The sequence below is a fragment of the Dendrobates tinctorius genome, unplaced genomic scaffold (genome assembly GCF_039654945.1).
Source record: "Dendrobates tinctorius isolate UK_male_01 unplaced genomic scaffold, ASM3965494v1 ptg000035l, whole genome shotgun sequence".
Lineage (NCBI taxonomy): Eukaryota > Metazoa > Chordata > Amphibia > Anura > Dendrobatidae > Dendrobates > Dendrobates tinctorius.
In genome coordinates this window covers 64,817,501-64,833,242 of record NW_027361703.1, presented here as the reverse complement: position 1 = coordinate 64,833,242, position 15,742 = coordinate 64,817,501, and the positions used below count along the sequence as shown (strand labels likewise).

Below are 15,742 nucleotides of genomic sequence, written 5' to 3'. Positions count from 1 at the left end.
TTTAAGCCTAGATTTATTGGACCTTACAAGATTTTGGAGATTATTAATCCAGTCTCTTTTCGGTTGGCTCTTCCTGTCACATTTAAAATTCATAATGTGTTTCATAAGTCCTTGTTGAAGAGGTTTGTTGAACCAGTAGTTCCTGTGGTGGCACCTCCTGACCCTATATTGGCTGATGGTAACATGGAATATGAGGTAGAGAAGATACTGGATTCCCGTCTGGCTAGATGGAGACTCCAGTATTTGGTTAAGTGGAAGGGTTATGGTCAGGAGGATAATTCCTGGGTCTCTGCCTCTGATATTCATGCCGAAAGATTGGTGCGTGCCTTTCATCGGGCTCACCCGGATCGCCCTGGTGGCATGGATGAGGGTTCGGTGACCCCTCCTCAAGGGGGAGGTACTGTTGTGAGTTCATTTTTCCCTTCACCATTGAGGTCTGATGAACTCCCTCCTCTAGTGAAGGAAGGTAGTGAGACTGATTACCAAACACCTGGGCAGCTAGATGATGACTAGGTGGCTGGAATTGAGGACTGGATATAAGGCTGCCGACGCCCTTCTTCCTGGCTGGTGATTTTCCTGCTGGATTCTTGGAGACCAGTCTGATTCCTGCATCTCAAAGCTAAGTTTTTCTGCTCTGCTTTGTACTCTTCAGTTTTGTTTTTGTTTTGCCTTGTTTTTTGGGAGTTCTGCCATCCCCGGCCGGGGGGTGAGCTGAATTCCATTTTTGTCTCTGATTTGTTGATGTTTTGCTCTGTCTTCAGAATATACCTGAGTGCTGATATAGTCTTTTGAAGCCTAGCGACTTCAGGGCCTGTTTTTCCTATCAGTCGGTTGGCTCATTTTGATAGGGTTTTTGCGGATGGCAGACAGCAGCTTTCCTATCCTGTCCTATGTAGTTAGCTTGGGCCCCATCATTTGCTCAACCTATCTTTCTATCTGTGTTAGTGTTTTCATCTTGCTTCACCGTCATTATATGTTGGGGGCTGCCTATTGCTTTGGGGTCTGCTCTGGGGCAGTTTAGTTTTTCCCCTTTCTGTCTTTAGGCTATGTAGTTTTCCGGCTGTGATTGAGGGGTCTAGGGCACCGTAGGAACCCCCCACGGCTACTGCTAGTTGTTGTGGATAGGTTCAGGGGTCTGCAATCCGATAGCTGCCAACCTCTCTGGTTTTTCTGGACTTAGCTGGTATTTTGTTTTTTCCTCCTTCGGTGACTCATCATAACAGTGAGGGCTCATTTTTTGCGCTCTGAGTCAATGTTTTTAATGATACCATTTAGGGGTAAATATGATGTTTTGATCGCCTCTTAAAGAGAACCTGTCAGTAGTATCTAGCCCTGTAACCTAAAGGCATGGCCATAATGGCGCTGGGATGCTGTTCAATCTGATACCTGATGTAAAGGGATCCGCTCAGTGACTGATGAATACTCACCTTGTGAAGTTTTCATAAAATTATGTCTTGTGTGCTTCAGGGTGGGATGTGGGGGCAGGGTCTTCTGTTGGTTCTTAACCCCCCACCAGCTTTTCTGCTTCTTGTATAGGTCATTGATTATTCAGTGACCCGTCTCCCTTTAAAATTCCACGCCACAGCCACAATCGTGTGGGTGGCATGTGCGCAGTGTGAGTTGGCATCCTGTGTGCAGGACTTCAATAAAATGGTGCCAAATTCAACGCCTGCGCAGATCGAGATTTTGGCTAGGTGAAAAATTCACTGTTTAAGCATGCACTTACACATGCAACCGTCCGTTCACTTGTGTTATATACAGCAATATCAAAGTTCACATTAGTGCCATCATGACAGGCACAATGGTCTTCAGCAGAGCAGTCCATCCAGGGTCAATGAACACGACCCCCGCCGACACGATGTAAGTGCCACTGTCAAAGGCTGGCAGAAGCATTTAACAGGTTAACAGCCATAGGCCAAGCTCTGCTCCATGATGGCTGAATATCTGCTGGGAAATATGCAGACTCAGTTTCTGAGCCTGCATGAAAGTCAGGGTGTCAGCATATGACATAACTGCACACCTTACGTCTGTAAGGGGTTAATGAGGTGAGACAAACACTTTAAAGGGGTTGTCCACGTCTAGGAAAACCCCTTCGTGACTTAAATGTTCAGCCCCGATAAAATAATAAAGCCTATACTCTCCGCCATCCCAGGGCTCTTATGCGGTTCTTATGACACGTGAGCCGGCGCCAAATCAGAGCTGACGTTACTGTCCCCGTCTTCACATGAACTGAACATGAAGAGGTCAGAGATCGGCTGCAGCCCGGACCACCTCTTCACGTTCAGTTTGTGCGAATGCGGGGACAGTGACGACGGCACTGATTGGGCGCCGGGCATCATGTGTCATAAGAACCACACAAGAGCCCCCGATGTTGTGAATTCACTTTCTGGCCTACCTCTGGTTACTACTGAAGGTAGTGGAGCTGGTCAAATTGACAGAGGGGTTGCGAGTTCTCTTTCTGGGCTCCCTCTGGTGGTTACTGGAGGTAATGGAGCTGATCTGATTGACAGAAGTTTGCCACCTGATAATGAGGATGACGATTGGAGATCTGGGGTTTCTGACTGGGATTTAAGACAGCCGACTCCCTCTATCCCTGCTGGTAATTTTCTTCCTGCCGAGTGAGGTCTTTGTTTCCAGCTCAGTCCTTGCATGTTCAGCTAAGTGTTCATTTTCTATTCTGTTTAAATTTGATCTGATTTTGTCTATTTCAGCTTTGTGTGGGTCAGCCAGCTCTGGCTGGGGCTGTGCTGAATCACCATCCATATGTTATTGCTTGTGCCAGTTTGTTTTTGTCCCTTATTAGATTGGCCTCGTTTTGCTCTGCTTTCAGAATATACCAGAGTGCTGATATAGTAGGCGAAGTCATGCAACTTCAGTATTTTTTGCATCAGACGTATTGGACTTTTTTTCAGGGTTTTTTGCGTGATTGCAGACAGCGTCTTTCCTTTCCTATCTAGTCAGTGTGGGCTCCATCATTTGCTCAGTCTATTTTCCTACCTGCGTTTGTGGTTTCATCTTGTCTCACCGACAATGTATGTTTGGGGGCTATCTATTCCTTTGGGATCTGCTCTGGGGCAGTTTAGATCTCACCTTTCTTGCCTTAGGCCTGTTTCACACATCCGTTTTTCCCCATCAGTCAAAATCCGCCGTTTTGCAAAAAAAAAAAACGGATCCGCCATTTTTCTTGGTGGATCCTTTTTTTCCCCCATTGACTTGTATTAACGGCAGCTCTTGACGGATGGTCATCCGTTCGATCCTTTTTTTACGGATCCGCCAAGATTTTGCTGTCTGCTGAGTGGACAGGACGGACAATGAAACGTTTTTTTCCCCGGCCGGATCCGCATTCTCTCTCTCTCCCCCACCCCAGGCAGCGGTTCCTTTAAAATTCTTCCTTCGCCGAATCCGTTAAAACAACGGTCCGGTGGCAAACGTTGTGGTCAGTACAGGAACGGATCCATTGTCCGCTATTTTAGCGGATTTTAACTGACTGAAAAAACTGATGTGTGAAACAGGCCTTAGGCTTAGTTAGCTCTCCGGCTGTGTCGAGGCATCTAGCATCATCGTAGGCATGCTCCACGGCTACTGCTAGTTGTGTGGATAGGATCAGTGGTCTGCAGTCCGCTTAGTTACCAACCTCTCTGGTTTTCTGTGGCTTAACTTGGGCTTGCTCTCCTCCTCGGTGACCCAATCATAACACCCCGGACTATGAGTACCGATACCGGGGGAACAGCGCCGCCACGGGAGGGGAATATAGTCTTTATCTTACCGGAGCCAAACATTTACATCAAGAAGGGGTTGTCCTAGTAGTGTCCAACATCTAGAAGGCCGGGCTCAGGCCACCATATTGGCCATCTGGCCAGTTTTGACTGAACATTGCGGATGTGACTGTTCCCGTGTGCTCTTCCACAGAATCCACCACAAATCCAAGGACCTTGCAAACAAAAATCAACAGAGAAGTCACAGCAGACATGTGAACTTGTGAACTCTTGTGTAATAATTTGCCCTACTAAATTTAGTGCAAAAAAAAAAGATCCATTGCACGTGGATGAGAATTGATAAAGTCCTATCTCCATGGCGGGAGATCAGAACTCCCCTCATGATGCTATGCCCTCCTGTCCCAGTGTCAGCCGCACTATGTGCAGAGTCCTCAGACGTCAGTGAGAGTGACCGCGGGCTCCTAGCTCCATTAGTCAGGGCTTTGAGGCAGCGCTGTACCCTTGACAATCATGGCTGCCGAGGATGAGACTTCCGTAAAGTATGAGAGACCCCTCCTCCTCCTTCCTGCTCCAGCGCGCTTGGCAGAATTGTGTGAGGCAGCGGTGGGTGAGTTATGCGGCTTTCTGGGGCTGAGTGATGGCGCCATGTACACACGGAGCGCTTCCCGCAGAGCTGTACAGTGGCATGGCGCTGTGTCCTGACAGGAACTGGCTGTGGAATGTCAGTGTCGGCAGGTGCTGCTGTCTGTACACAGTGAATTACTAATACTAATGTGCCGCCCAATAATGTGAAGTGTGCCGTCTGCAGACGGACGTGAGCCCAGGGTTGTCTGCATTCACCTGCAGCAGCGCCTGAACTGCACAGTGTGTCTGTGGGGGCCGGATGTCTGCTGTACAGTGTGTGTGGGTATGGGTACTGCGCAGTGTGCCGGTGTGTGTAAGGGGTCTGCTACACTGTGTGTGTCTACTGCACTGTGTGCTGGTGTGTGTGGGGGGTCTAATGTGTCACTCTGTGTGTTTATGTATTTGTGTGTAGGGATCTACTGCACTGTGTGTGTAGGGGGGTCTACTACACTGTGTGCCAGTGTGTGTAGGGGGGTCTACTACACTGTGTGTGTCTACTGCACTGTGTGCTAGTGTGTGTGTGGGGTCTACTGCACTGTGTGCCGGTGTGTGTGTGTGTGTGGGGTCTACTGCACTGTGTGCCTGTGTGTGTAAGGGGTCTACTACACTGTGTGTGTCTACTGCACTGTGTGCTGGTGTGTGTGGGGGGTCTAATGTGTCACTCTGTGTGTTTATGTATTTGTGTGTAGGGATCTACTGCACTGTGTGTGTAGGGGGGTCTACTACACTGTGTGCCAGTGTGTGTAGGGGGGTCTACTACACTGTGTGTGTCTACTGCACTGTGTGCTAGTGTGTGTGTGTGTGGGGTCTACTGCACTGTGTGCCGGTGTGTGTGTGTGTGTGTGGGGTCTACTGCACTGTGTGCCTGTGTGTGTAAGGGGTCTACTACACTGTGTGTGTCTACTGCACTGTGTGCTGGTGTGTGTGGGGGGTCTAATGTGTCACTCTGTGTGTTTATGTATTTGTGTGTAGGGATCTACTGCACTGTGTGTGTAGGGGGGTCTACTGCACTCTGTGCCGGTGTGTGTAGGGGGGTCTACTACACTGTGTGTCTACTGCACTGTGTGCTAGTGTGTGTGTGTGGGGGGTCTACTGCACTGTGTGCCGGTGTGTGTGTGTGTGGGGGTCTACTGCACTGTGTGTGTGTGTGTGTGTGTGTGTGTGTGTGGGGTCTACTGCACTGTGTGTGTGTGTGTGTGTGTGGGGTCTACTGCACTGTGTGTGTGTGTGTGTGTGTGGGGTCTACTGCACTGTGTGTGTGTGTGTGTGTGTGTGGGGTCTACTGCACTGTGTGCCGGTGTGTGTGTGTGTGGGGTCTACTGCACTGTGTGCCGGTGTGTGTGTGTGTGGGGTCTACTGCACTGTGTGCCGGTGTGTGTAGGGGGGTCTACTACACTGTGTGCCGGTGTGTGTAGGGGGGTCTACTACACTGTGTGCCGGTGTGTGTAGGGGGGTCTACTACACTGTGTGCCGGTGTGTGTAGGGGGGTCTACTACACTGTGTGCCGGTGTGTGTAGGGGGGTCTACTACACTGTGTGCCGGTGTGTGTAGGGGGGTCTACTACACTGTGTGCCGGTGTGTGTAGGGGGGTCTACTACACTGTGTGCCGGTGTGTGTAGGGGGGTCTACTACACTGTGTGTGTCTACTGCACTGTGTGCTGGTGTGTGTGTGTGGGGGGGGTCTACTGCACTCTGTGTATGTATGTGTGTAGGGATCTACTGCACTGTGTGCCTGTGGGGTCTACTGTACTGTGTGCCGGTGTGTGCCTGTGGGGTCTACTGTACTGTGTGTGTGCCTGTGGGGTCTACTGTACTGTGTGTGTGTGTGGGGTCTACTGTACTGTGTGTGTGTGGGGTCTACTGTACTGTGTGTGTGTGTGGGGTCTACTGTACTGTGTGTGTGTGTGGGGTCTACTGTACTGTGTGTGTGTGTGGGGTCTACTGTACTGTGTGTGTGTGTGGGGTCTACTGTACTGTGTGTGTGTGGGGTCTACTGTACTGTGTGTGTGTGGGGTCTACTGTACTGTGTGTGTGTGTGGGGTCTACTGTACTGTGTGTGTGGGGTCTACTGTACTGTGTGTGTGTGGGGTCTACTGTACTGTGTGTGTGTGGGGTCTACTGTACTGTGTGTGTGTGGGGTCTACTGTACTGTGTGTGTGTGGGGTCTACTGTACTGTGTGTGTGTGGGGTCTACTGTACTGTGTGTGTGTGGGGTCTACTGTACTGTGTGTGTGTGGGGTCTACTGTACTGTGTGTGTGTGGGGTCTACTGTACTGTGTGTGGGGTCTACTGTACTGTGTGTGTGGGGTCTACTGTACTGTGTGTGTGGGGTCTACTGTACTGTGTGTGTGGGGTCTACTGTACTGTGTGTGTGGGGTCTACTGTACTGTGTGTGTGGGGTCTACTGTACTGTGTGTGTGGGGTCTACTGTACTGTCTGTGTGGGGTCTACTGTACTGTGTGCCGGTGTGTGTGTGTGGGGTCTACTGTACTGTGTGCCGGTGTGTGTGTGTGGGGTCTACTGTACTGTGTGCCGGTGTGTGTGTGTGTGGGGTCTACTGTACTGTGTGCCGGTGTGTGTGTGTGTGTGTGTGGGGTCTACTGTACTGTGTGCCGGTGTGTGTGTGTGTGTGGGTGGGGTCTACTGCACTGTGTGCCGGTGTGTGTGTGTGTGTGGGGTCTACTGTACTGTGTGCCGGTGTGTGTGTGTGTGTGTGTGTGTGTGTGTGTGTGGTCTACTGCACTGTGTGCCGGTGTGTGTGTGTGGGGTCTACTGCACTGTGTATGTGTGTGTGTGTGGGGTCTACTGCACTGTGTGTGTGTGTGCCGGTGTGTGTGTGTGTGGGGTCTACTGCACTGTGTGCCGGTGTGTGTGTGTGTGGGGTCTACTGCACTGTGTGCCGGTGTGTGTGTGGGGTGCGGTCTACTGTACTGTGTGCCGGTGTGTGTGTGTGTCTACTGCACTGTGTGCTGGTGTGTGTGGGGGGTCTACTGCACTCTGTGTATGTATGTGTGTAGGGATCTACTGCACTGTGTGCCTGTGGGGTCTACTGTACTGTGTGCCGGTGTGTGCCTGTGGGGTCTACTGTACTGTGTGCCGGTGTGTGTGTGTGGGGTCTACTGTACTGTGTGCCGGTGTGTGTGTGTGGGGTCTACTGCACTGTGTGCCTTTGTGTGTGGGGTGGGGTCTACTGCACTGTGTGCCTGTGTGTTTGGGGTGGGGTCTACTGCACTGTGTGCCTGTGTGTGTGGGGTGGGGTCTACTGCACTCTGTGCCTGTGTGTGTAAGGGGTCTACTACACTGTGTGCTGGTGTGTGTGGGGGGTCTAATGTGTCACTCTGTGTGTTTATGTATTTGTGTATAGGGATCTACTACACTGTGTGCCGGTGTGTGTAGGGGGGTCTACTACACTGTGTGCCGGTGTGTGTAGGGGGGTGTACTACACTGTGTGCCGGTGTGTGTAGGGGGGTCTACTACACTGTGTGTGTCTACTGCACTGTGTGCTGGTGTGTGTGGGGGGTCTACTGCACTCTGTGTATGTATGTGTGTAGGGATCTACTGCACTGTGTGCCTGTGGGGTCTACTGTACTGTGTGCCGGTGTGTGCCTGTGGGGTCTAATGTACTGTGTGCCGGTGTGTGTGTGTGGGGTCTACTGTACTGTGTGCCGGTGTGTGTGTGTGTGTGTGTGGGGTCTACTGTACTGTGTGCCGGTGTGTGTGTGTGTGTGTGGGGTCTACTGTACTGTGTGCCGGTGTGTGTGTGTGTGTGGGGTCTACTGTACTGTGTGCCGGTGTGTGTGTGTGTGGGGTCTACTGTACTGTGTGCCGGTGTGTGTGTGTGTGTGGGGTCTACTGTACTGTGTGCCGGTGTGTGTGTGTGTGTGTGGGGTCTACTGTACTGTGTGCCGGTGTGTGTGTGTGTGTGTGGGGTCTACTGTACTGTGTGCCGGTGTGTGTGTGTGTGTGTGTGTGTGGGGTCTACTGCACTGTGTGCCGGTGTGTGTGTGGGGTCTACTGCACTGTGTGCCGGTGTGTGTGTGTGTGTGTGTGTGTGTGTGTGGGGTCTACTGCACTGTGTGCCGGTGTGTGTGTGTGTGTGTGTGGGGTCTACTGCACTGTGTGCCGGTGTGTGTGTGGGGTCTACTGCACTGTGTGCCGGTGTGTGTGTGTGTGTGTGTGGGGGGTCTACTGAGCTGTGTGTCTGGGGTGGGGTCTACTGCACTGTGTGCCGGTGTGTGTGGTGGGGTCTACTGCACTGTGTGCCGGTGTGTGTGGGGGGGTCTACTGCGCTGTGTGTCGGTGTGTGGGGGGGGGTCTACTGCGCTGTGTGTCGGTGTGTGGGGAGGGGGGTCTACTGCGCTGTGTGCCGGTGTGTGGGGGGGGGGTCTACTGCGCTGTGTGCCGGTGTGTGGGGAGGGGGGTCTACTGCGCTGTGTGCCGGTGTGTGGGATGGGGGGTCTACTGCGCTGTGTGCCGGTGTGTGGGGAGGGGGGTCTACTGCGCTGTGTGCCGGTGTGTGGGGAGGGGGGTCTACTGCGCTGTGTGCCGGTGTGTGGGGAGGGGGGTCTACTGCGCTGTGTGCCGGTGTGTGTGTGTGTGTGTGTGGGGGGGGGTCTGCTGCACTGTGTGCCGGTGCGTTTGTGTGTGGGGGGTCTGCTGCACTGTGTGCCTGTGTGTGTGTGGGGGGGGTCTGCTGCACTGTGTGCCGGTGTGTGTGTGTGTGCGGGGGGTCTGCTGCACTGTGTGCCGGTGTGTGTGTGTGTGTGGGGTCTGCTGCACTGTGTGCCGGTGTGTGTGTGGGGGGGGGTCTGCTGCACTGTGTGCCGGTGTGTGTGTGGGGGGGGTCTGCTGCACTGTGTGCCGGTGTGTGTGTGGGGTCTGCTGCACTGTGTGTGTGTGTGGGGTCTGCTGCACTGTGTGTGTGTGTGTGGGGTCTGCTGCACTGTGTGTGTGTGTGTGGGGTCTGCTGCACTGTGTGCCGGTGTGTGTGTGTGTGTGGGGTCTACTGCACTGTGTGCCGGTGTGTGTGTGTGTGTGTGGGGTCTACTGCACTGTGTGCAGGTGTGTGTGGTCTACTGCACTGTGTGCCGGTGTGTGTGTGTGTGTGTGGGGTCTACTGCACTGTGTGCCGGTGTGTGTGTGTGTGTGGGGTCTACTGCACTGTGTGCCGGTGTGTGTGTGTGTGTGGGTTCTACTGCACTGTGTGCAGGTGTGTGTGTGTGTGTGTGGGGTCTACTGCACTGTGTGCAGGTGTGTGTGTGTGTGGGGTCTACTGCACTGTGTGCAGGTGTGTGTGTGTGTGGGGTCTACTGCACTGTGTGCCTGTGTGTGTGGGGTGGGGTCTACTGCACTGTGTGCCTGTGTGTGTGGGGTGGGGTCTACTGCACTGTGTGCCTGTGTGTGTGGGGTCTACTGCACTGTGTGCCTGTGTGTGTGGGGTGGGGTCTACTGCACTGTGTGCCTGTGTGTGTGGGGTGGGGTCTACTGCACTGTGTGCCTGTGTGTGTGGGGTGGGGTCTACTGCACTGTGTGCCTGTGTGTGTGTGGGGTGGGGTCTACTGCACTGTGTGCCTGTGTGTGGGGGGTGGGGTCTACTGCACTGTGTGCCTGTGTGTGTGGGGTGGGGTCTACTGCGCTGTGTGCCGGTGTGTGAGGGGGTCTACTGCGCTGTTTGCCGATGTGTTTGTGTGGGGTGGGGTCTACTGCACTGTGTGCCTGTGTGTGTGGGGAGGGGGGTCTACTGCGCTGTGTGCCGGTGTGTGTGTGTGGGTCTACTGCGCTGTGTGCCGGTGTGTGTTTGGGGGGGTCTACTGCGCTGTGTGCCGGTGTGTGTGTGTGGGTCTACTGCGCTGTGTGCCGGTGTGTGTGTGTGGGGGGTCTACTGCGCTGTGTGCCGGTGTGTGTGGGGGGGTCTACTGCGCTGTGTGCCGGTGTGTGTGTGTGTGGGGGGTCTACTGCACTCTGTGCCGGTGTGTGTGTGTGTGGGGGGGTCTACTGCACTCTGTGCCTGTGTGTGTGTGGGGGGGGTCTACTGCACTGTGTGCCGGTGTGTGTGTGTGTGGGGGGGTCTACTGCACTGTGTGCCGGTGTGTGTGTGTGTGTGTGGGGGGGTCTACTGCACTCTGTGCCTGTGTGTGTGTGTGGGGGGTCTACTACACTGTGTGCCTGTGTGTGTGTGTGTGGGGGGTCTACTGCACTGTGTGCCTGTGTGTGGGGGGGGGGGGTCTACTGCACTGTGTGCCTGTGTGTGTGTGTGGGGTCTGCTGCACTGTGTGCCGGTGTGTGTGTGGGGGGGTCTGCTGCACTGTGTGCCGGTGTGTGTGTGTGGGGGGGGGGGTCTGCTGCACTGTGTGCCGGTGTGTGTGTGTGGGGGGGGGGGTCTGCTGCACTGTGTGCCGGTGTGTGTGTGTGTGTGTGGGGGGGGGGGGTCTGCTGCACTGTGTGCCGGTGTGTGTGTGTGTGTGTGGGGGGGGGGGGGTCTGCTGCACTGTGTGCCGGTGTGTGTGTGTGTGTGGGGGGTCTGCTGCACTGTGTGCCGGTGTGTGTGTGTGTGTGTGGGGGGGGTCTGCTGCACTGTGTGCCGGTGTGTGTGTGTGGGGTCTCTGCTGCACTGTGTGCCGGTGTGTGTGTGTGTGGGGTCTGCTGCACTGTGTGCCGGTGTGTGTGTGTGTGTGTGTGTGTGTGTGTGTGTGTGTGTGGGGGGGGTCTGCTGCACTGTGTGCCGGTGTGTGTGTGTGTGTGTGTGTGGGGGGGGTCTGCTGCACTGTGTGCCGGTGTGTGTGTGTGTGTGTGTGTGGGGGGTCTGCTGCACTGTGTGCCGGTGTGTGTGGGGGGTCTAATGTGCCGGTGTGTGTGTGGGGGGGTCTACTGCATTGTGTGCCTGTGTGTGTGTGTGTGTGTGTGGGGGGGGGGTCTACTGCACTGTGTGCCTGTGTGTGTGTGTGGGGGTCTACTGCACTGTGTGCCGGTGTGTGTGTGGGGGTCTGCTGCACTGTGTGCCGGTGTGTGTGTGTGTGTGTGTGTGGGGTCTACTGCACTGTGTGCCGGTGTGTGTGGGGTCTGCTGCACTGTGTGTCGGTGTGTGTGGGGTCTGCTGCACTGTGTGCCTGTGTGTGTGTGGGGTCTGCTGCACTGTGTGCCTGTGTGTGTGTGTGTGTGGGGTCTGCTGCACTGTGCCTGTGTGTGTGTGTGGGGTCTGCTGCACTGTGCCTGTGAGTGTGTGTGGGGTCTGCTGCACTGTGTGCCTGTGAGTGTGTGTGGGGTCTGCTGCACTGTGTGCCTGTGAGTGTGTGTGGGGTCTGCTGCACTGTGTGCCTGTGAGTGTGTGTGGGGTCTGCTGCACTGTGTGCCTGTGAGTGTGTGTGGGGTCTGCTGCACTGTGTGGCCTGTGTGTGTGTGTGTGGGGGGGTCTGCTGCACTGTGTGGCCTGTGTGTGTGTGTGTGGGGGGGTCTGCTGCACTGTGTGGCCTGTGTGTGTGGGGGGGGGTCTGCTGCACTGTGTGGCCTGTGTGTGTGTGTGGGGGGTCTGCTGCACTGTGTGGCCTGTGTGTGTGTGTGGGGGGTCTGCTGCACTGTGTGGCCTGTGTGTGTGTGTGGGGGGGTCTGCTGCACTGTGTGCCGGTGTGTGTGTGTGTGTGTGTGTGTGGGGGGGGGTCTGCTGCACTGTGTGTGTGTGTGTGTGTGGGGGGGTCTGCTGCACTGTGTGCCGGTGTGTGTGTGTGTGGGGGGCTACTGCATTGTGTGCCGGTGTGTCTGTGTGTGTGTGTGTGGGGGTGGGTCTACTGCACTGTGTGCCTGTGTGTGTGTGTGGGGGGTCTGCTGCACTGTGTGCCGGTGTGTGTGTGTGGGGGGGCTACTGCATTGTGTGCCGGTGTGTGTGTGTGGGGGGGTCTGCTGCACTGTGTGCCGGTGTGTGTGTGTGTGTGTGGGGGGGGGGGGGTCTGCTGCACTGTGTGTGTGTGTGGGGGGGGGTCTGCTGCACTGTGTGCCGGTGTGTGTGTGTGTGGGGGGCTACTGCATTGTGTGCCGGTGTGTCTGTGTGTGTGTGTGTGTGTGGGGGGGGTCTACTGCACTGTGTGCCAGTGTGTGTGTGTGGGGGGTCTGCTGCACTGTGTGTGTGTGGGGGGGCTACTGCATTGTGTGCCGGTGTGTGTGTGGGGGGGTGGGTCTACTGCACTGTGTGCTGGTGTGTGTGTGTGTGTGGGGGGGTCTACTGCACTGTGTGCCAGTGTGTGTGTGGGGGGGGTCTACTGCACTGTGTGCCAGTGTGTGTGTGTGTGGGGGGGGTCTACTGCACTGTGTGCCAGTGTGTGTGTGTGTGGGGGGGGTCTACTGCACTGTGTGCCAGTGTGTGTGTGTGGGGGGTCTACTGCACTGTGTGCCAGTGTGTGTGTGTGGGGGGGTCTACTGCACTGTGTGCCAGTGTGTGTGTGTGTGGGGGGTCTACTGCACTGTGTTCCTGTGTGTGTGTGGGGGTCTACTGTACTGTGTGCCGGTGTGTGTGTGTGTGGTCTACTGTACTGTGTGCCGGTGTGTGTGTGTGTGTGTGTGTGTGTGTGGTCTACTGTACTGTGTGCCGGTGTGTGTGTGTGGGGTCTACTGTACTGTGTGCCGGTGTGTGTGTGTGTGGTCTACTGTACTGTGTGCCGGTGTGTGTGTGTGTGTGTGGGGTCTACTGTACTGTGTGTGTGTGTGGGGTCTACTGCACTGTGTGCCGGTGTGTGTGTGTGGTCTACTGCACTGTGTGCCGGTGTGTGTGGGGTCTACTGCACTGTGTGCCGGTGTGTGTGTGTGTGGGGTCTACTGCACTGTGTGCCTGTGTGTGTGGGGGGGTCTACTGCACTGTGTGCCGGTGTGTGTGTGTGGGGGGGTCTACTGCACTGTGTGCCGGTGTGTGTGTGTGTGTGGGGGGGTCTACTGCACTGTGTGCCGGTGTGTGTGTGTGTGTGGGGGGGTCTACTGCACTGTGTGCCGGTGTGTGTGTGTGTGTGGGGGGGTCTACTGCACTGTGTGCCGGTGTGTGTGTGTGTGTGTGTGGGGGTCTACTGCACTGTGTGCCGGTGTGTGTGTGTGTGTGTGGGGGGGGGTCTACTGCACTGTGTGCCGGTGTGTGTGTTTGGGGGGGGGGGGTCTACTGCACTGTGTGCCGGTGTGTGTGTGGGGGGTCTACTGCACTGTGTGCTGGTGTGTTGGGTCTGCTGCACTGTGTGCCGGTGTGTGTGTGGGGGTCTGCTGCACTGTGTGCCGGTGTGTGTGTGTGTGTGGTCTGCTGCACTGTGTGCCTGTGTGTGTGGGGTCTGCTGCACTGTGTGCCGGTGTGTGTGTGTGGGGGGTGTCTGCTGCACCGTGTGCTGATGTGTGTGTGTGTGTGTGTGTGTGTGGGGGGGGGGGGGTCTGCTGCATGTGTGTGTGGGGGGTCTGCTGCACTGTGTGCCGGTGTGTATGTGGGGGGGGGATCTGCCGCACTGTGTGCTGGTGTGTGGGGGGGGGGGTCTGCTGCACTGTGTGCCGGTGTGTGTGTGTGTGTGTGGGGGATCTGCTGCACTGTGTGCCTGTGTGTGTGGGGGGGTCTGCTGCACTGTGTGGGGGGGTCTACTGCACTGTGTGCCGGTGTGTGTGTGGGGGGTCTACTGTGCCGGTGTGTGTGTGTGTGGGGGGGGTCTACTGCACTGTGTGCTGGTGTGTGTGTGTGGGGGGTCTACTGCACTGTGTGCCGGTGTGTGTGTGTGGGGGGGGGTCTGCTGCACTGTGTGCCGTGTGTGTGTGTGGGGGGGTCTGCTGCACTGTGTGCCGGTGTGTGTGTGTGTGGGGGGGGGTCTGCTGCACTGTGTGCCGGTGTGTGTGTGTGTGTGTGGGGGGTCTGCTGCACTGTGTGCCGGTGTGTGTGTGTGTGTGTGTGTGTGTGTGTGTGTGTGTGGGGGGGGGGGGGGGTCTGCTGCACTGTGTGCAGGTGTGTGTGTGGGGGGGGTCTGCTGCACTGTGTGCCGGTGTGTGTGTGTGTGGGGGGGGTCTGCTGCACTGTGTGCCGGTGTGTGTGGGGGGTCTAATGTGCCGGAGTGTGTGTGTGGGGGGTCTAATGTGCCGGTGTGTGTGTGGGGGGTCTACTGCACTGTGTGCCGGTGTGTGTGTGGGGGGTCTACTGCACTGTGTGCCGGTGTGTGTGTGTGTGTGTGTGGGGGGGGGGTCTACTGCACTGTGTGCCGGTGTGTGTGTGTGTGGTCTACTGCACTGTGTGCCGGTGTGTGTGTGTGGGGGGTCTACTGCACTGTGTGCCGGTGTGTGTGTGGGGGGGGTCTACTGCACTGTGTGCCGGTGTGTGTGTGTGTGTGTGTGTGTGTGTGTGTGTGGGGGGGTCTACTGCACTCTGTGCCGGTGTGTGTGTGGGGGGTCTACTGTACTCTGTGCCGGTGTGTGTGTGTGTGGGGGGGTCTACTGCACTGTGTGCCGGTGTGTGTGTGTGTGTGTGTGTGTGTGGGGGGGTCTACTGCACTCTGTGCCGGTGTGTGTGTGTGGGGGGTCTACTGCACTCTGTGCCGGTGTGTGTGTGGGGGGGGTCTACTGCACTGTGTGCCGGTGTGTGTGTGTGTGTGTGTGTGTGTGTGGGGGGGTCTACTGCACTCTGTGCCGGTGTGTGTGGGGGGTCTACTGTACTCTGTGCCGGTGTGTGTGTGTGTGGGGGGGTCTACTGCACTGTGTGCCGGTGTGTGTGTGTGTGTGTGTGTGGGGGGGTCTACTGCACTGTGTGCCGGTGTGTGTGTGGGGGGGGGGTCTACTGCACTGTGTGCCGGTGTGTGTGTGTGTTTGGGGGGTCTACTGCACTGTGTGCCGTTGTGTGTGTTTGGGGGGTCTACTGCACTGTGTGCCGGTGTGTGTGGGGGGGGGTCTATTGCACAGTGTGCCTGTGTGTGTGTGTGTGTGTGTGTGTGTGGGTCTACTGCATTGTGTGCCGGTGTGTGTGTGTGTGTGTGTGGGTCTACTGCACTGTGTGCCGGTGCGTGTGTGGGGGGGTCTACTGCACTGTGTGCCGGTGTGTGTAGGGGGGGGTCTGCTGCACCGTGTGCTGATGTGTGTGTGTGTGTGGGGGGGGGTCTGCTGCATGTGTGTGTGGGGGGTCTGCTGCACTGTGTGCCGGTGTGTATGTGGGGGGGGGATCTGCCGCGGTGTGTGTGTGTGGGGGTCTGTTGCACTGTGCCGGTGTGTGTGTGTGTGTGGGGGGGGTCTGCTGCACGGTGTGCCGGTGTGTATGTGTGTGGGGGGGGGGTCTGCTGCACTGTGTGCCTGTGTGTGTGGGGGGGTCTGCTGCACTGTGTGCCGGTGTGTGTGGGGTCTAATGTGCCGGTGTGTGTGTGTGGGGGGGGTCTGCTGCATGGTGTGTGTGTGTGGGGGGTCTACTGCACTGTGTG

The 15,742-nt window shown here is 56.3% G+C and overlaps 1 protein-coding gene across 2 annotated transcripts in view; it reads left to right on the top strand.

The window, feature by feature from the left end:
• Positions 1 to 4,191: 4,191 nt before the first annotated feature.
• The window catches only part of BCAP29 (B cell receptor associated protein 29), a 140,269-nt gene continuing 128,718 nt past the window's right edge, over positions 4,192 to 15,742 (top strand). Inside the window, exon 1 of one of the 2 annotated variants that reach the window (XM_073573572.1) lies at positions 4,192 to 4,323. Coding sequence is in view for 1 of the 2 variants with exons in the window: in XM_073573570.1 (XP_073429671.1) it covers positions 4,258 to 4,319 (62 nt within the window). In the remaining variant the exon portion in view is untranslated. The remainder of the gene's footprint in view (positions 4,324 to 15,742) is intronic. The other variant, XM_073573570.1, reaches the window with a different exon arrangement.